Source organism: Pelodiscus sinensis, chromosome 1, assembly GCF_052426305.1.
Source record: "Pelodiscus sinensis isolate ZL-2025 chromosome 1, ASM5242630v1, whole genome shotgun sequence".
Lineage (NCBI taxonomy): Eukaryota > Metazoa > Chordata > Testudines > Trionychidae > Pelodiscus > Pelodiscus sinensis.
In genome coordinates this window covers 111,488,145-111,508,488 of record NC_143052.1, presented here as the reverse complement: position 1 = coordinate 111,508,488, position 20,344 = coordinate 111,488,145, and the positions used below count along the sequence as shown (strand labels likewise).

The window sequence follows — 20,344 nt, the reverse complement described above, 5'->3', positions numbered from 1 at the left end:
AAAATTCCTGCAGTCTAGACATAGCCTGACACTTGATGGTAAAGTTGAGACTGCCATCAGAAGCAGAGGAGATGTCAATAGGGTGAGGATAAAAGCAAAGGATGGAGTAGATAACATACTATTTTGCTTGGATAGAGCAGAGGCCTTCTTCCTCCATTGCTAGTACAATGCAAGCCATTAATTATGAGTGGGCGGCTGGCAACCTACAGCTGGTGTCAGTGGCTAGTTACACTATGAGTATCTACTACCACTCCATTGTGTTCCAGACGATGAAGCACATGCAGTTATGCCCACAATACTCAGAATAATCCCCCACAGTGGAACTCTCCCACTCATAATTGAGACCTCTGGCACTGCCATAACATTAAAAATAAACTGACAGTACTGGGTGCGAAGTTAGGCCCTCACTGGAAACTTCTGAAAATCTCTTACTGAGCTACAAAATTATTTTCGCCGTTGTGTTTTAACATTATGGCCATTTTTTTTCCCAATAGGAAGCTTGAAATGATTGACGTGGCCTGACTTGCTTAGTCACAGTCTGGGTAATTTACTTTTTTTGTTCTCTCACAAAGGCTGTTTTCATAATCATGCATAGTAACTGGTAAGATAAATGATGACACTGTTATTTGATACATTCTTAGTTATTACTATTTTAAAAGAGCTGTGTAGTGAAGCTCAAATAACAAATATTTCCTTGTTTTCACTGGCATCACTTCAATATGAGACAAATCTTTATTATGGCAAGAAATCAGTGTTTCTGTGAGCAATCCTCCTTGCTAAGTTTAAATGCATATTCTCATATTGAACTGTTTCTACTGCAAATCACATCCTTCCATGAGCTTTCCCCTCAAAAATGTGGAATTTAAATTTCGGTCTTGGAAACCCTTATTCATGTGAGTGGCCTTTATTTCAGGGAGTAGCTCCCTTGAAATCAATGGCACCAAACTCGCGAGAAAGGATGTCTCATAGGAAGCAAGGCTTGGGCTCATAATTTAAACACAGTTTTAAAATGTAATACGATGAAATAAATACAATGAAATACAAGGCCACTTGGTTCATGTTGTTCCCTCCCTACCCTCTTCCCCTTTTCCCCTTTGTAACGAAAGCAACAATAACAACAATAAAAAGAAGCCGCTTGAGATTAAAACCAGCCAGGCAATTACTTGGGAGAGTTGAAAGTGCTTGTCCTCACATAGGATAGTATATGCTACAGGGACAAAGCAGATGGTTGAGAAGGTTTGCTCAGCAATGAGGTAGCGTGCAGGAAATCTGCATTACAGTGCAGAGTATCCTGCAGTGTGAGAGCCTACAAGCCAGGAAAAAAGCTGGATGTTGTGGCTGCCACACTAGTAAATGCATCAATAAAAGTTAGTGGAGTATTAAGGAAGTCAAATTTTGCCCTCAAATATACATGGTGACTGGCATCCATGTGTTAAATGTGGATAGCTGAATTAACTCCTTTATGCAAATATACAGAAAGACACATTTTACATGTTTGATCAAGCCATTGCTGAGAGTATCTCAGGTGAAGGCCGTTCAGGATCTCTCCCAAATCCTGTATTTCTACCATATCATCAAGTACTTTATAATGAGAAAACTCATCCCCATGACCCACCAGTGACATTGCATGCTGCAAATACTGAAAAAAGTTATGCCAACTATGCACTGCCAGAGGACTGGTACTTATTATAGCCGTAACTTAATGCTAAATAAATGTATCCAACAAATAGAAAAAACTGTATTTCTCACATCCCCATGTAAGGTGATGTATGCATGCAATGAGGACATTTATGGCTGCTGCAGAAACCAGAATTTTTAATTTCCGAAGTCCTGCGCATTTAAAATCTCAGCTATAGCACTTAATCAACACAGCGTTCTGCATTTAATTTCCTTGGAAATGGAAAAAAGAAAATACAAATACAATTTTTGATTGCGCATTCAAATAATCCAGGGATAGACACTTAGAATCAAAGAATTTCAGAGTGTAATCAATGAAATAAATGCAGCTGTGTTTATTTCAATGGGTGGATGAGGCATAACAGAGGAGCTGACACAGATAGGGTAGGGATTATGGAAGGGGAGAGATTACTGCTGCATGTTAGAATAAACAAAAGGGTAGATTCTTTATGACATAGAAAACACAGGTATACATTTTCAGGGTCTCATCTGTTGTAGTCCCTTGTAAGGTCAAATATGCATTCCAGAATGGCACAAAATTACTTTAAAGATGCTCTATATGAGCAGAGAAGGATTCCCCCTGGCTGGGGGAACGCTTAGGGCATGTCTACACAGCAGAGCTGAAGCCGAAATAAACTACACAACTTGAGTTACATCAATTGCATAAGTCAAATAGCTTATTTCGGCTTTTGGCTCTGTCTACACAGCAGGAAGTCTGAGAAAGATCACTCTTCCTCCAACTTACCTTACTCCTTGTAAAAGAAGGTTTGCGGGGGCTTTCAAAAGAGGGCGGTTTTCCAACATTTGGCCCTGTCCATATGGGGCCAAATGGCGGAAAAGCCTCTTTCGGGGGAAAAAAACCAGAAGAAGGTATGCAAATGTGAGTGCTATTTGCATATCTCTTCGAAAAAAAGAGACAGTGTAGCCGTACTATTTGAGGGCTAACCTACTGAATGTCATGGGACCCAGCTAGCTGTCACTCTTGCTTTCCTAAAGCCAAAGGGCTGCTCTAACTTATGGTGGCAGTGATGCTGGCAGCGGATGGATGGAACAATAGGAACGCTGGTTATGCTTCTCCAAGAATCTGCCTCTGTTAGACAAATTCCTTAAAGAAAAGAAGGTTATTTGCACTCTAGAGATAGTTGTATCTGGAAAAGACATAATTGGTTCTAAACACCAGAGACAACATTTGCAAGCCTTCTTCTCTTTGTACCCTCAAAAATCTAGTCCTACGTAGCAAGGAAGTGCAATATACCTAATAGATAGAGCATTCCACTCAAGCAGAATCCAAATACAGGAAAAATGGAGTGTAACTCTCTGAGGGTACACTGCACAGCTATTTCAAGATATTGGAGGTATCCTGAAATAGCTACCACATGTCTCCACAAGACGCCCGCTATTTTGAAATATTTTTCAAAATAATGGGTGCACTATTTCACCATCCCAGTAAGCCATGTTGCACAAGGGATAAGGAATGGCTAGAAATAGCGTGTTATTTTGAAATTTGGCACTGTGCAGATGTGCCAAATTTCAAAATAAGCTATTTTAAAATAGTTTTGAAATAAGATACACAATTTGCATAGCGCAAATTGTGTATCTTATTTCACGGTTAGGGTGCGATGTAGATGACCCCTGAGATGCTTGCTGATATGTCTACCCAGTGTAAAGTACACAGCTAGGACTGACTTCTCTGCCCTACAAATACTGGTTCTACCCTTAGAAGGCTCTGGGACTTTATGCTTCCTCCTATATATATAAATAAAGAGACAGAACATCCATGAGACATACCACAAGGGAATGTAGAAGAAAGGAGTAAGGAGAAAAGTTTTGTGAGAAATAGGAGGGAGAATTAAAAGAGAAAGAAGACAATTGTAGGAAGCTGTGGGAGAGTATAACAGCTAAGAGAAAAGCATCATAGCAAGTAATGGGAGATTACTGTGGTGACATGGGCCAAAATTTAAAAAAGGGAGTGCCTAAAATTTGACACTCACATTGAAAATACCCTGATTTTCAGAACAGACATGCACCCACTTATTTTAGGGATGTAAAATCCCAATTTATCAGTTAACTAGTTAAGCTTTAGGGTTGCCTAACCTAAGCCCCTGCCCATGGGATGCCCAGGCCCACCACGACAGGAACTGTTTGGGATGAGAGCAACCCCTGTCCGCGGCAGGCCCCCTGCAGGGCTAGAGCAACCTGGTTTCCTGTGGCAGGTGGGGAACTGCTCCAGCTCCCCACTACCGGTTAACCAGAACCAGTAAGCATCACCCATCTAGGGTGATGCTTACTGGTTAACTTTTCACATCCCTAACTTATTTTAGTGGGAGCAGCAGGGTGTTCATCTTCTTTGAGGATCAGGCTGCTTTTCATTAGATACTTAAATATGGATGGGCCTGCCTAGCTTTAGGCTTTCATGTTTGAAAATGTTGGCCATAGATCAGTTACATTAAAAAGATACTTGGTGAGTTGACTAGAGTGGTGGCATAGCAGAAACACATGCTACTGTGAGGAGGCTTGGAGTCTGGTTCCTGAGCTCATATTCTTGGTTGCCAGGCAGTCACGGCTGAGAGCTATAAATGCAGTGGGTTGTGTGTGTACTGGTATAATGGAGAGTGTTGCATTAGTCTCGAGTAATTCCCTCTGACCAGAATCACTATACTAAATATTATATTTAGGAAGGAAAACTCAAATACACAAATTGGGGAATAACTGGCTAGGCAGCAGTACTTCAGAAAAGGATCTGGGGCTTATAGTGGATCACTAAGGCCTTGTCTCACTGACTGGGAGAGTGATGCTGCAGCGATCAATCTCTCGGAGTTCAATTTAGAAGGTCTAGTAAGGACCTGCTAATCGACTGCTGGTGGTGCCCTGCCATTTCTGGCAGTCTACTGGGTCATGAGGAACAAGGGAAGTCACCAGGAGAGTTTCTCGCATCGATCTCCTGCAGTGCGGATGCTGCAGAAGTTCAACCTAAGGTATATTGACTTCAGCTATGCTATTCACGTAGCGAGAGTTGTATATCTTAAGTCAACTTTCTCCCCTAGTGTAGACCTGGCATAACTGAATATAATTCAATGGCATGATGGAGTTGTGAAAAAGGCTAATATTCTGGGGTGTATTAACATGAGTGTCAAATGTAAGACATGGAAGGTTATTGTCCCGCTCTATTCAGTCTTACATGGAGTATTGTGTACAATTTTGGGTTTCATATTTTTAGTAAGATATGGACTAGTTGGATAGATTCCAGAGGAAAGCTACAAAAAAGATAAAAAGTTTAGAAAACTTGACCTATGAGGAAACGGTTAAACCTCTGTGTGCTAGGAATGACACACTGAAGTCCAGGGAATTGTCCAGTCTGGGAATATCCTGTGAGAAGGGAGAAAGAGAGACATGTTTCCACCCAAGAATGGCAACAACTATGAAGATAGGGAATAGGGAATTTCACTCAGGCTGTAACACCTCCAGAAAAAAGTACCACTGCCAGGAAAGGTTTATACATACTAGTTCAAATCTCCAGAGATCGCCAGACAAAGAAAGGACTTTTGGATAACTAGCCTATATATCCCCAATAAGACTGATTCTGGTAAGCTTTCAGCATTTGTTTAGGATTGTTTTTATAGTTTCTTGATAACACTTTCATATTCACAATAAATAAGCTTGCTTATAAGGGGATTGTAATAAAGCTTTTAAAGAGTAAGCAAAGCACAGATGCTGGTCTAGTTAGCTAATCTAGATAGCAGGAAATAATAGTGTCGGTATGGAACTGTGCAGCCTGGAAAAACCCTGGTCAGGAGAGCTAGAGAGTTTTGGGTCTCTGCCAAAAGAGATGATGTCCGGGGAGCCAGGATCTTGGACAACTGAAGAGGAATACAGATGTAGTATGTATACTCTGAGCTGTGCAAGAGTGTGCATAAAAAAAAAGTTTGAAGAGATTCAATTTTACAGAGACGATAGCAAACACATAGACGGGACACTCAGGTGTGGTGGTACAATGAGGTAATATTAATTTACTTGAGCAAAAAGTGGTTGAGAATGGGGTTTAATAGATTAAAGGGGCATTTAGACAGTTCTGGGTGGGAGGAGGGAGTAGCTGAATATCATTTTTGATAATCAAGAGGTTTTCTTAGTTGAATCATGCTTCTCCACTGACAGATGAGCTATGTGGCTTATTGCTCTCCTTGGCACAAATTTTTTAAATAATTGTAAAAGCTCAACATTTTTTAAAAGATCAAAATTATGTAAAGAGATAAAAGAGTAGTCACCAAAATAATCCAGACATGATGGGCCTATGGGCAAAAGCTTATCGGATAGTCGACACACTAGTCACTTCCTCCCCCCCCGCTTGCTGCCTCTATCAGAAAGAGGCAGTGTGGGAGGGAGGAAGGAGAGGAGGAGGTGCTGAGGGGAGCCAGGGGAGGGGGCAGTGATGCAGCAGCAGTGTTTCACATTTGCAATGTACAAGAGTCCCTGCTGGGGCTCTTGTACATTTCAAAGTGGAAGCGCTGCATGGAGCCTGAGGCTAGCGGGGGACTCCAGGTTTCATGCAGCATTTCAATCTTTGAAATGCACAAGAACCCCTAGTGGGGCTCTTGTACATATCAAAGGCAGAATGCCGTGTGGCACCACTGTCTTAGAAACATAGTAACAGCCCAGTGGGCTCTTGCTACGTTTCAAAGCAGAAGCGCCCTTATCGATTAATTGAATAACAATGGAAATTTCATCAACTATTCGATTAATTGATTAATCTAATTTTAACATCCCTAGTCTCTATTGAAGCCAATCAAAAATGGCCTTTGGGGTCTTTTTGGCCCTGAATCTAGGGCTACAGATCCCTTCAATTTTGGGTGGGCTTCAGAGTAATCTGTGGGTGGGAACAGTTTGACTCAGAGACTGCGACTGATAATATGAAGGTTGTCACAAGCTTCCTTTTGGCTGGTTGCCTGCAGTTGGAACCAATATTAGCCTTGAACAATTTTTTTGCCTCAATTTCCCTCTCTGTAAAATGGAAATATGCCACCTACCTTATAGCTGTGATTCATGTATTCAAATGTCTAACTGTACCAGTCTGACAACTTTCAGTCCACACAAAATCACAATTACTTGAATGCAGCTGACACAACTGGGCACTCTAACATGGACAACAACTGCAAATCTTACTAGATAAAAGGAGCTCACATAACTCTGCCAGGTCAAAACAACAATTCCCATTCCAACCCCTCACATCTTCTGTCATCCCCCCACTGCCGCCAACCAGCCAGCCCATTCACCAATCTCCTTGTTGATCAGCTTGTACAGGGTTGTAAACTAAGAGAGCAGCCACACTTTGCATTAACTAAAGTTTCCGAGGAGTCTTCAGGGAAAGCTGGATATTAAAAAAAAAAAAAAAAAATTGCAGTAATCCCATTCAGATGTGACTCAGGCATTGATAACTGTTGTGAGGTGTACATATTTAAAAAGGCACTCTTGGCCGCTGCTTCTTTATGGGCATTCAAAACCTGCTGAGGAGCTAGCCACAGTGTTGCTAACTCTTTGCAATGTTTACTGTTTTTCTCAAATCCCCTACCTCCTGAAGCCAACAATCTCAACTTTTATTAGAAAAGCAAGTTTCCAACCCTCATAGGTGAAGAGAAAAGCCTGAGTGTAACCTAAGGGCTCAGAAACCAAGTCAAATTAAAAGAAACCCCAGTTTTGTTTATTTAATTTTATTGCTTTTAAGATAATCTACTGACAATTGGAGGGCCCAACTCATGATTTTTGAATGACTGAGGTTGTCAGTTTTGAAATAAGCCCTCAACCTAGAAGTCTCCCTATATAAAAGCATGGAAACGTCACAACTATTCTAGAGAAAATGACCCAACTCCAAAAGTCCAGTGCTTACATTATCTCCCCTCCCATTTTCTGCCAGCTTGATCAATCACCTCCAATGAACTGATTGGGGGGGGGGTCGTTCACTCTAACCCTCTACCCAAAAGACCAATCGCTGTTTCATTTCCAAACAGAACTGTTGACCCAAAAGATATAGCCCCTGCCACACAACAATGCTCAAATCCCATTTCCAGAATGGGGCAAGTCAGCTTTTTGTCAGTCAAAGCTTCCCTGAGGTACGACAATAGAAACTGGATGACCAGAAACTGTCTGGAGGCTTCCTCAGAGTCATTAAAATTATTTAAATTAATACGACTGAAATCATGATTATTTATGGACAATTTGTTCTGAATTACTCTGAATACTCTTGATCAGTGCAGCAGGTGGTGGACCAGTAGGAAGAATAGAGTTTTTATGAAAAAGCATCCACATGAACAAGACTGTTTATTCATCATTCCATTAGGTTAACCATTTGCAAGACTCATACAGAGTGACATCAAAGCCAGAATCCCAGTTGCTTGATTCATTTCATTTATATTAGATTCATTACAGAGATTACAACTTCATTTACCTTTGTTTGCAATTAATCTGCAATTTCCACTATTTATAGAGGTTGTTTGATTATACACTGCCAGTTAATGTAATTGTAATAAATCTCTTTCATGCACAACTCCTCCCACACACCTATACTCTCAGGTTTGAGTCTTCCATCTTTTACTTCAATGTCACACTGACCATGTAGTCACATTAATGTAAAATAGTGTCTCTCCTGTCCCTAAAACATCTGCATCAAATTACATCTTTGCACAGAAAAATAATTCTGCCCTTGCATTCATGCCATGCCCATCAGAGAAGAGAAGAGAAGAGAAGAGAAGAGAAGAGAAGAGAAGAGAAGAGAAGAGAAAAGAGAAGTGATTATGTTACTCACTAGGAACTCCAGAAACCAGTCGTAAGGGGCGTAACACTCGGAAAGCCCGCAATGCTTTAACATCGAATCCGGCACCTTTCCCTCCTATTGAATTCGCCCCATCTGCTTTGGTTGCTTGTTCTAAAATTGCACTAAAAAGCCTGAAAAAAGGAAAGAGGAAACAATTTGTAGTAAGTCTCAGGCTAAACAGAAACATTAATTAACATCTTAATATCATTAAAATTATCTCACAAACCCACGAGATGTATCATATATCAGGCATGAGAATCATATGTAATGGGGGAAAAAGAGACTCTTTCCCCTTACAATATCCTGTAGTCTAGTAGAATGGGAACTGAAACGTAAGGTAGGAGACAGAAGTTCACATTTCTGTCCTTCCTCTGACTGCTATTAATACTTCTTTGCATCTTACAACCTTTATTAACTGAGGCTTTACAATAGGAGGGCAATTATTCAACTATTTTAGGGTCTTTGGGACTAGTATGTGGGCGGGGGTGGTTCGCTGCAATGGAAATAGTGTGTGTGAGGGGTTGTCAGTGTTTCAGCCTGTCCACCAATATCTGAGAGTAGCCTCTGCTGCATTCACACAGAGGAAGATAGGACAGCAAGATCTGGAGGAAAGGCTATAGCAGCTACCAAGGCCACAAGAACAATCTGACTTGTGGGGATCAGATAGGACTCCCCAGCCCAGCCTGGCTCCACCTTCCAGCCACTGAAGGTCCCAGAGGAAACGGCCAGTTCCAGGGAGGGGCAGGAGCACACGCACCATCATAGTGAGGTGGGGTATGGGTGAGTGTATCAGCACCTGGTTGGAAGGCAATGATGCACAGGGAGCCAGATGCAAAGGAGGTGAGGTTAATACAGGGCACAAGACACCAACTACAGGCATGGCAATAAGAACTACTGGGATACACCTTCCCAGCCTGGAGCTAGCTACCCCCTCGAGTCTCAGAAGCCGTCCTTCCTCCTTCTCCTATCCATCTGGTCCTCCATTCCCAGGGAGTTCAGTCTCCTGAACTATTTTACATCTAACTCAGGTTCCACAAGGTCACTGCAGATGAAACTGGCAACAGAACTCAAGTCTTATCTGTTGTGTCAAAATTCCTTTCAGAGTAACCATATTGTATTATCCAATAGTGTAGTCCATGTTAACATAGTGTGGTTCTTTGATTATTCCCACTCTCCAGGGTTAAAGATATGCTTTTAGATCCAGAGATTTCAGTCTCAAACCTTCATGAGTACCCAAACAGCAGCATTCATTACTTCTGGCAATGCTGTTTCTATTCACATTCTACTTTGAGACCCAGGAATAGAATCTGCAAATCCTAGGATCAAATATTTCAGTGCTATTTCCTTCCTAGATATAATATTTAGTATTTCAACCCTCTGGAAAAGTATGAATCCTAGCTCACATGATGGGCTGGTCCTAATAGAAGATAACAACATATTTGCTTACCAGTTACAAGTGTAGATGAAGTGGAAGAGGTATGTAATCTGAAAATCCTGGGTTCAAACTCTAACGATGGCTTAAGGCAGGGCTACTCAACACGGAGCCCATGGCCAATTTGTTTGAGGTCCACAGTACGGTTTGGGTTTATGCGGGACTCAACACGCGGCGCGCAAGTGGGATCCTTTGAACATGGCTTCCACTAGACACATGCTCCTCAATGGCAAGGCATCTCCCAGGTGGGGTGAGCATTGAAAGATACAAGTGGAAGGCCTGGCTGGAGCAGATGGGTACAAAGTATCGGTGTTTCTAGCCCCCAGGGAGGAGGTGCCGGGAACACCGGAGCATTGTGAGAAGTGCTTTGTATTCATGCCTGTCAGTGTGAAATAAGCTATTTGCATATATTTGCATATATATTTGCATGTATATGCAACCACTCTTAAGTTGCAGCCCTTGGCATGTGCTTTGAGTATCCTTTTGGTCCCCGGGGCTTCCAAAGTTGAGTAGCCCTGGCTTAAGGGGTGGGATAAAAATATAATAGGAAAAAGTGTGAAATCTGGAAAAAGGCAATTGTTGACATGATGTCATGCCATATTACAGAACATTTTAATTAGAGATGAATTTGGATTCTCAGACCTGTTTGATTGTGATATTGTTAGTGTTCTACTTTGGTTAATAGGAGGTATCTCTTTAAAATAGGGTGAGGCACTTAATTATAATGTGTTTGAAGAAAGCAGAGATGTTGCCCACATGCACAGAAAGTGGAAGTCCCAGCCTGTGAAAGGTCACAACGTGATTTAATAAACTTATCTTTCAACAAAGTAAACATCACTCTCAAGGTACAACACTGGCATTTATCAGGAGAGTGGATAGCTGAGAGCATTGCTAAGGAACCACAAAGCCTGTCACCTAGGAATTCATTCTGAACCTAGCTGGACTTAAACAGATTAAAAGAGTTGCTCCCATCCAATGGTGCTGCTAGATCAGGTAAGTTCAGGGGTGTGAGTTCTAGCTCCCATGCCACAAATTCATCCTCATGCTTTGAACTAACTGGCAGTCTTAGCAAAGAAGTCAAAAACTACATGGGCCATGGAGAAGGGAACAGCCCCTATTGCCTTTAGAGACAATCCATGTAGTTCCAGGTTGAGGCATGCTGGCAGGGCCCCTCGTGTAAGAAGCTTGCCTTGTAGATAAAAAGAAATGTCCATTCTTTATGGCCCTCAGGCCAGTACCTTTCACCACCACTAATTTTCTTAAGCTAAAGTATCTGGTTATATAAATGTTATTTGCAAATGTGAATTTTAGCTTTTTAAAACATTTCCATAAAATGTCCCAGCTGGTGCTACACAGAACTTGGCAACTATGGTAGGAGAGCTGGTTGACTCCATTCAAAGTCTTAATTTAAAATACTGCTAAAAAATTAACAGCTATGCAGTGAATGTGAGAAGAGGCAGGAGAGTAGAGGGAAGGATCTAAAGTTTGTTGGTGTTGCAAATTAAAGTGCAGGACCAAGGGAAGACAAAACCTGAGCCCATCGGAAATACTGAGAGGGCTACAGGGATCACAGATAGACAATGAAATAAATGAGGGCCTCAAGATAGGATCCTGTCCCTCCTCATTCACAAGACAACCAAGGGTCAGTTTTTTTATGAAAACCTCTTGAAAAAACCTACAGTAGATACTAGAGGAAGTGGGGTGATTGACTCCGTAGTTCTTGCCATGTACGTCTAGACTACATGCCTCTGGTGACAGAGGCATGTAGATTAGGCTACCAGACATAGGAAAATGAAGCAGTGATTTAAATAATTGCCGCTTCATTTAAATTTACATGGCTGCTGCGCTGAGCCGACAAACAGCTGATCAGCTGTTTGTCGGCTCAGCGCGATAGTCTGGACGCGCGGGTGTCGACATCAAAGGTATTTGTCGACCACCCAGGTATGCCTCCTGGGATGAGGTTTACCTGGGTGGTCGACAAATACCTTTGATGTCCATACCCACGCGTCCAGACTATCGTGCTGAGCCGACAAACAGCTGATCAGCTGTTTGTCGTCTCAGTGCGGCAGCCATGTAAATTTAAATGAAGCGGCGATTATTTAAATCGCCGCTTCATTTTACTATGTCTGGTAGCCTAATCTACATGCCTCTGGCGACAGAGGCATGTAGTCTAGACGTATCCTCAGTAGGTAAACTAGCTGAAACACTCCCCCAGAATGATGTGAGAGACCACTGTGATGATGGAGGCATTTTCAATAAGATGTAAAAGCAAGAGTCTATAATCTTGCTGCCACCGAAGATCCCGTAGCACCTCACCAAAGCATATGAGAGTCTACCCCATTTCATCTCAGAAAAGCATGTTCTGCAACCTAACTTCCTCTTCCATTTCCAACGGGATACCATATTTTACACCTCCTGTTGAAACTGTTGTGGAGGGTTCAGGAGCATGAATAAATGATTTCTGTATCTCAGCTTAGGGGTCACTACATCCAGTTTTGGTTCATTTCTTAAAGATGAACTACAACACAAATAAAAGATGAATAGTTTGTTGACTTTTGTTTCTTCTCGATGTATGAAGACAGCCTTGTTATCCCCCCCCCCCCCCCCCCAATATTTTTCTTGTGGTCTTTTTTACATCTGACATACAAGGTATTCTGTTTGGAGGACCTCAGGCAGATTGGTGGACTTCAATAGTGGCATGACAAGGCCGGCCTGCAGCTTTTATTCCCTGTCTTTGTGGCAGGATTGCAGATTCTTATTGTCTAAGAGAAGATTTTATCAAGGGGCTATTACAAATAGAGGGAACTGAAGATCTGTTATTTCCAATGCAAATACCAAGCAGAGAAATGCCTTTGAGACTGAGTCAAGAAAGAAAAAGAAAAAGAAAAAGAAAGGCCATTTTTTGTGTGTTTGGCTTTACAGTTCACCTTTAAATATGGCTATTTTTTAACAGCAGGAAGGGTTTGTAAATGTGGAAGTGCTTGAATCTGCCCTTTAGAAAATTCCCCACAGGCTAAGAAAAGGCCCATTTCTACACCCCAGTTTCTGAATCTGTTCAGAATTTCTGACCCCTTGCAAATACCTTCAGTGCACAATCTAAGTAAGGTTGTTCTCTAAACTAGGATACCTTTCTCTTGGTAGAAACTGTGGGTTCTCAGAATATATTGCTCTTAGAAAATGCATTACATGCTGTCTGGAAAGAATCATATTCTTGTAACATGAAACTTTCAAGTCATTTTTCTCAAGAGAGGAAATTTCCTTCTTAGTTATGAATTCCAAGGACAACTCATGTATCAGAAAACCCTTTATTTTCCAAAAGGATAAAAACAAAATCAAAAGAACTGGGAAACAATTTAACTAATGATTAGTGGTTGTGGGATACGCTTCATTAGACAGCTTGACTGTGATCTTTGTTCTTAACTAGCAATGTTCTTAAACACAGAGCTTTATGACTGATACCTGTGCAAAGAGATTTTTCTTCAAAGCAATATTTAATGGCTCTGCCACAGAAAGGTCATAGGCTATTTGAGGATAAGCTAGATCAAGCTTTAAAGGACTTAGCTGCTCAGAAAGCAGATCTACCATATTGCAAGACAGATAAGTTGTTACAAGCCTGTAAGTCTAAAGTGCGTCTTTCTTCAGAAGGAATTCCTTTAAATCTAGATTTAGTCCTTGCTTTTAATGCTCTTCTCCTTTCCTGAGCTGGATTCCTCTGGCCATCATAGAACAACACACTCCAAAAGAAGTCACAGATTTCTTCAGGCGGCAGATGACCCAACTTTTGAAGGCAGGGAGAAAGTGTAGCAGCTAATTGGTTCTATAAAGTATTTATGTAGGTTGCTTTGCAGAATGTTCATTCCCTATCTTCTTGTCTACCTGAAAATACTGAACAATATCAAAATAGTCTCTTTCTATTAGATCTTCAAGCAGCATGCACTGGTGTAGTGTAAAAAATGGGAGTTTAGATTTACGGAGAGTCTAGACACTGTCCTTGATTATGCTCCCTTCTCCACAGCTGCATCTAAATAATTGTTCTTTGTATGTACATTTTTTTCATTCCCATTCAGTCCTTCTCTTTTTTTCCAATTAATATTTAAAGAAGATGATTCCAATGGCAGAATGAGTGCAAGTGATAGCTGTGATGAAAGTCTTTAAAAGTTAATACTTTAGGTTAGTGCAGGTCTAGGCAAAATATGGACTGCGGGCTCAATCCGGCCCACCAAGCCACTGGATCTGGCCCACAGAGGCAGTGGGGAGCCCCAGGCAAGCTCCCCTGCTTGCCCCGCAGCCCCACATGCTGATCAGAAACGTGGCTGCACGAAGCTTTCTCTTTATGAGTCTAAAAGGATGGGGGGAAGATTCAGACGCTGCTCCCACCCTCAGCACAATCCCATTGGCTGGTTTCTGGACAGAACTGGCCAATGGGAGCTGCTTGTTTGAATAACAGGCAGCCACAAAGCACAAACAACCCTCCTGCTCGGTTGCTCATTCAAGCACATTGCTGAGCAAGCAGAAACATTTTATGCTTTGCAAGCCATTAGCTCTGCAGGCAAGCTGGTTTGGCTGCTGGCTGATAAGTTTCCTGGCCAGAATCTGGCAACTCAGCCCCTCCCTTTCCCAACCCTCTGCCCCCCCCCCCCCACTCCTGCCCTGCTACTCCACGTGCACCCTACCTCCTCCCAGATCTGGCACCCCAATCTCCTGCCTGAGATCACAATCCCCTCCTACTCTAGATCACATCCCAGACCCCTGCACTCCAGTTCCCTGCCCTAGGTCACAATTGCCTCCTTCACCCCAACTCCCTCCCAGACTCCATTCTCCCTTCTGCATTCCAAACCCTTACCCCAAGCTCCCTTCTGCACCCAACCTCCATCCCAGACCCTGCACTTCCTCCATTGATACCATGGAAGAATGTGGCCCTTGACCACTTTCCAAAACCTTGGAGTGGCCCCATCAAAATGTTTGCCCACCCCTGGGTTAGCAGTTCTTAGACAAAGGAGGCATGGGAGTGTATCTAGGGAGGTGCGAGCTGTGGGCTTTTTTCTGGGGGGAGGGAAGTTCTTTCAGCCCAGGTGGCTGGACTTGTGCAGAAGGGTTTTGCACATCTGGGAGGCAGGGAAAAGGGGACTGCCAGAGTCTTGCTGTCTGGGATTGACAGCCAGAGCCCTGCAATCTGGGCTCAGACTTTCCTCCCATACCCTCCCTCAATCCCTCAGTCAGGAGGCAGCCCCAGCCCCATCCCTGTCTGTCAGCCCTGGAGCACTGGGACTCTGGCTGTCAGCCCCAGGGTGCAACAGCAGAGTAGAAATAAGGGTGGTGATGGGTTGCTAAATCTGCTGTGAAAAGTGATATTGACAAATACCACTATTGCCTCCCTGACCTCTGGGCTGCTGCTGGTGCAGCGTTGCCTTACAATCTGCGTGGTGGTATATGTACTTGCGGTGCTGGAGCATAAACAACTACAGACACAAAGAAGGGGGCCGGGATGAAATAAGTATGAGAACCACTGGTTCAGGTTCCACTTTCTGAATATTACCAGGAAAGCACCTTCCTTTTTTGCCATCCTATGAACCTCTGTGACTTTCCCTGACCTAAGCTACAGTACTACAACTATGTCTGTATTAGTCAGCCCTGAGAGAACAGTTACTACAGGAAGGCAAGTTTTTTTTCCCCTGAGAGATCAATAAGACTCAGAGGCCTCCATCAGCCTGGATGTGGTACAAATAGAAAGTGAGAAGCAGTTCCAGTCTACAAAGTTACATGAGCACCCTTGAGCTGCATCCTTCTAAATTACCTATGTCTTTAGTTTTTAGCAGTTGGCATTAGCCAAGAGCTTAGGAGAATACATTTCCTGGTTGTGTTTTGCTTAAGAAACATAAAAAGTTAATGAGTCTGCCATTTCAAGGTAGGTTAAGTCAAAAGAGGTCAGTGGCTTACTTGCTTTCTCTACCATGAAGAGGAGGATGTAGGAGACTTCTAATGCCTACAGTAGTCCAAGGAAAATAATAAGACTTTTTTGTACTTTGTTTGCTTCCATTTTAGTTTGGCCCCTTCTGTGGTATTATGAGGTAGAACTCATGTATTCAGGACAGGAGTGGTAATAGCAGGGAAAAGAGATTTAGATTCACTATCTCTAAACTGGGTTTCTGAGCATCACAGCCATCAGTCTAGAACAGGGATAGGCAATAATTTTTGATGGTGGGGGGTTACTCTAAGATTTTGGAAAGTGGGCAAGGGCTGAACTTCTCTATATTGGAGGTGTGGATGTTGGGTGCAGAAGGGAGCTCGGGGTAAAGGAAAGGGTGTGGGGTCTGAGAGGGAGCTTAAGTGAAGTAGGGGGTTGTGACCTGAAGCAGCAGATTGGGATACGGGATCCAGGAAGGAGTAAGGGGTACAGGAGTGAATTTTGAACTGGGGAGGGGTGTAGCAGGGGGTTCAGGATCTGGGAGGGAATTGTGACCTGTGACAGGATGTGTGTGTAGACGTTTTGGGTGGTGACCTTTGGCAGGGAGTTAGGAAGTAGCAGGGACAGAGGTGCTGGAGGCAGGCTCTGGCTGTGAATCACTTCCCTTAGGTGGCTCCCGGCCAGCAGTCCAACAGGGTCCCCGAGGCAAGCTCTCTCTTGGAGCAGCCTCAGCCACATGGGTTCCCTCCCTGTGCTGCTCAGGGCCACTCATCCCTGCGGGGCAAGAGACATTGCACACGCTCCCCTGCCCCCAGGACAATCATTGCAGCTGGGAGCAGGGCCCGGGGGCAAAAGAGCCATGAATTCTCTTGTTTCCCTTCCTCCAGAGTCATCTGGTGCCTAGAGGGAACCGCCAGCTGGTTTGAACAACTGGCAGCTCTCTCTATGTGCCACGTACCCCAAGGGAGATGGAAAGAGAGGAGGAGACCTTGCGCACTCTCCTGCCCTCAGGCCAATGACTGCTGCTGGAGGCAGTGGCACGCACAAGCTCTCTTGCCCCCCCACCAGAGTTGCACGATGCTTACAGTGAACCACCAGCCATTTTGAACAGTTGGGACAAAGGTCCCTCTGAAGGTAGGGAGGTGGAGGTGCTGGGGTTTTTGAGTGGACTAGGGCACACAGCATTTGCCTCAGGAGCACAAGGTGGCTGGGTTCAAGTTCTGCCCACCCTGGGAGCATATGGACACCCAACACAGGCTTGTCCAGGGCTGGACCTGGCATGAAGTCTCTCGCGTGCCTCTCCCTCCCCTGGGGCATGCCCCACTGCTTAAAATGGCTGGCAGCTCCCTCTAGGTACCACGTAGCCCTGGCAGAGGGGACCCACCAGCCATTGGGGAGGTCTCAGCAGGGTGAGGTGTGGGTCGGATCCAATGGCTTGGTGGGCCGGATCCCACAGCTTGGTGGGCCGGATCCAGCCTGCAGGCCGTATAGTGCCCACTCTTGGTCTAAATGCCACACTGAGTACGGCTAGAACGGACATCACATTTTTTTAGTTAGTGGCTGATTCACTTCTGAAGTCTCATTAACGAGCCAGTGCTCAATGATAAGGAAGCCTGAGCGAAGATGGGATACAGTAGGCAGCATGCATAGCCACCTTCAGATGAATGCTTCCTATGTTTCCCAGCCACGGCTTCAGGTTACCACGGGAACCACTTCCAGCAGCACCAACTGAGACCAGAGGAAGCCAGGGCTGGCTCCTCTCAGCAGGAAGAAAAGGGTTGATCAATAAGGGATCTTTGCAGGAGGCAGAATAAAAAAAGGAAATTGGGAAAGCTGCAAAACTTCCTGCCCCTCCAACAAAATCAATTCAATTTTCAATATGGTGCAACTGCAGCTTGGGTTTATATTGCAATTTTCAAACAACAAGTAGGGAGCAAGCAGGGGAGAACAGGCAAACAGCGTTCGTTATCTCTGCAAATTTTTAGGTAAGTAGGGTCTGCTTGGAGAAGCAGCAGCACACTACACTATGGCATGGTGCTGTATGAGCCAGTCTAAATAGATAAACATCAGAGAAACCCATCTAGCCTTGAAGTAGAATCTGCTGCTTGCAATTGTTACTATTTAACTGGGACCTAGGGGTCTTGGCCATGTTTATACATGTATAATCTTTCCCCTGTTGCCGTTGCTGTCAGATTATTTCCTCCAGCTGCAGACTAAATGTTGCTGAACACGAGAGGAGACAGAACAGCACAGTGGAGAGCTGCTGCCTTTGTCACCGGCAAGGGAATAAATTTCAGCCTGAATATCATCTTGCTGATTAACAGGCCTAACAGGAAAACTCACATTAAACTCGATATACAGGGCATCTCTGCTGTATACATCCCCAGTATACATCTGTTCCACACTAAAGTCATTGATGCTTGTAGGAACTGATGTGTTATAAGTCCTCCCATTCCCCACTCTTAAACTGTGCACAAGCCCCCCTCCCCCAATTTGCACAAATGGAAGTCAGCCACGGGAAAAAAATTCCTGCTTTAAGTTGTTTCGCTGTAAGTCCATGTTTTTTGGAACGTATCTTGGACTTATAGTGAGGATGGCCTGTAATGCTAATCTAGCATTTCTGGAACCCTGTTCTTTTACCTGGCAATGGAAAAAGGAGGTTAAATATTTGTCTTCTTTTTAAAAGTCTCTATAAAGATCCTCATAAAAATGAAAACAATCAGATTCATAAGACCCTTATTCATATTGAGCAGCAGGCCCCAGCCAGGTGACTGAATGCTACATGATTATAGGTTGCAGAATCAGACTTATCTTTGGAAACCAATATATCACTGGGCAGATGTCCCTGACTTCCTGTGGGATTTTTTTACTCCTTTGGGGGTACCAAGGTAAGAGCCTCAAAATAGTGGGGCACTGTAACAGGAAGGAGAGTCTAGGCAGCAGGGGGCGCTATTTTGGGATGAAAAATAGGTTCCAATTTGTCCCACCTGCTACTTGATGGGAACTCCTCCCCCCATTTACAGCTGTCATTCTGGAAGCAGCAGGGATCAAAAAGCATAGCAGCAGTAGCAATGGTGAGTAGTTAAAAGTTTTATAGCTTATAGTTCCTCCATACAAGTAGACAAGCGGCCAATGGTCAATGGATTTGGGCAGCAAGCATAAGAGACTTTGGCTGCTAACATTGCCCTTTTTGGGTACACAGTGTGGCAATAGAGGTAAGGGTTTCTACTGGAAAAGGAAGGACAGGGGAGGGCCTGGGTTCTGGTGGGACATTGAATTCGTTCTGGAAATGAGGCTGGAGATAGAAGGGAAGAATCATTCAGGAGACAACCACCCAGTCTCATTGCCTGAAGGGTTAATTTATCCCACATTATGCGTCCTTCATCTAACTACAATTCAAAGAGCTTGTCCTGTTGCTTTCCAAGTTTCTAACTCTCAACTAATTCTAACCCAATATAATGTACCATTATCTCCACATTAAACCCTTCACTTCATCCCATGATTTTTCCACACTCTCAGTAGTGAGGTTGAGATACCTACTGGATACCTGCCCATAAGAGTTGCAGACATCACTCCACTATTGAACTTCTAATCCCTAAGGGAATTAGGAATTTTATTGCATGTGGAGGTCCAGAGTTTTCTCTGGGAAGAGAGTCAGGAAGCAGAAGCACAGTCACTCTGAAAAAGTGTATAGAAGTTGAATTGTGTCCAGGCTGTCTCCTTTCCTGAAGCCAACAACTTATCTCAGCTTCAGCGGCATTGCACAAGTCACTATGGGGTATCTAGAAAGCAAGAGCTTGCTGACTGGATGCTTTTCTCCAGGGCCTCACAATTCCTCTGGCTTCTCAGAGGTCATGGTTTAGGAAGGTTTAAGGGAATGATGAAGCTCATTTCCAAGCTCACACAAGCTCTTTAGTGGCTCCCCATGTCTCAGACATGCTGGTACCACATGGAAAACTTTGAAAAACATTCTGTTAGAGAAAATGTGGGTCATCCAATACATTCTCTGTATTTCTATTCTTTCTTTTGTTTGGGGCTTTTAAAACAATCAGTAGGGCCATTTTCATCAAAATAAACTCCTCATTCCTGAAAATTTTGCTCCCTGCTTGACCTTCATAGTGGTCAAGTCCAATAACGGACCAATGTGGGACATCTTTTAACAGTTTATTTTCTGAAATGATTGTTGGATCTGAGGCCCATTGTTACAAGTAATGGTAAATCCCAGGAACGATTCCTTCCCACAGCCATGGAGCTGTCAAGGGTTAATTTATTTGATTGTCTTTCATCAGGATTACACTCAGGAGTCTGAGATGCAGCTATACACTGCCCAGTAGTATTTGTTGCTTTCTCTTTTTTTGCCTCCACGAGTGTTAAAAAGTGGTTTAATTTATATGTCAGAAACAGGTAAAGTCCTGGAATGGGATCTAGAGAGCTGGAGGTACATGATATCAGAAAAGCCATGCCAAGATTGCACATTGCAAGCCAGCTGGTGGAAATCAGCACTATTCCACTGATGTCAACAAAGCAA

General features: G+C 43.5%; 1 protein-coding gene across 10 annotated transcripts in view; it reads right to left on the bottom strand.

The window, feature by feature from the left end:
* The window catches only part of CACNA1C (calcium voltage-gated channel subunit alpha1 C), a 630,647-nt gene that overhangs the window by 239,148 nt on the left and 371,155 nt on the right, over window positions 1–20,344 (bottom strand). For all 10 annotated transcript variants that reach the window (XM_089769299.1, XM_075896596.2, XM_075896633.2 and 7 more), the window contains one exon: window positions 8,471–8,610. In XM_089769299.1, coding sequence (XP_089625425.1) covers window positions 8,471–8,610 — 140 coding nt within the window. The remainder of the gene's footprint in view (window positions 1–8,470; window positions 8,611–20,344) is intronic.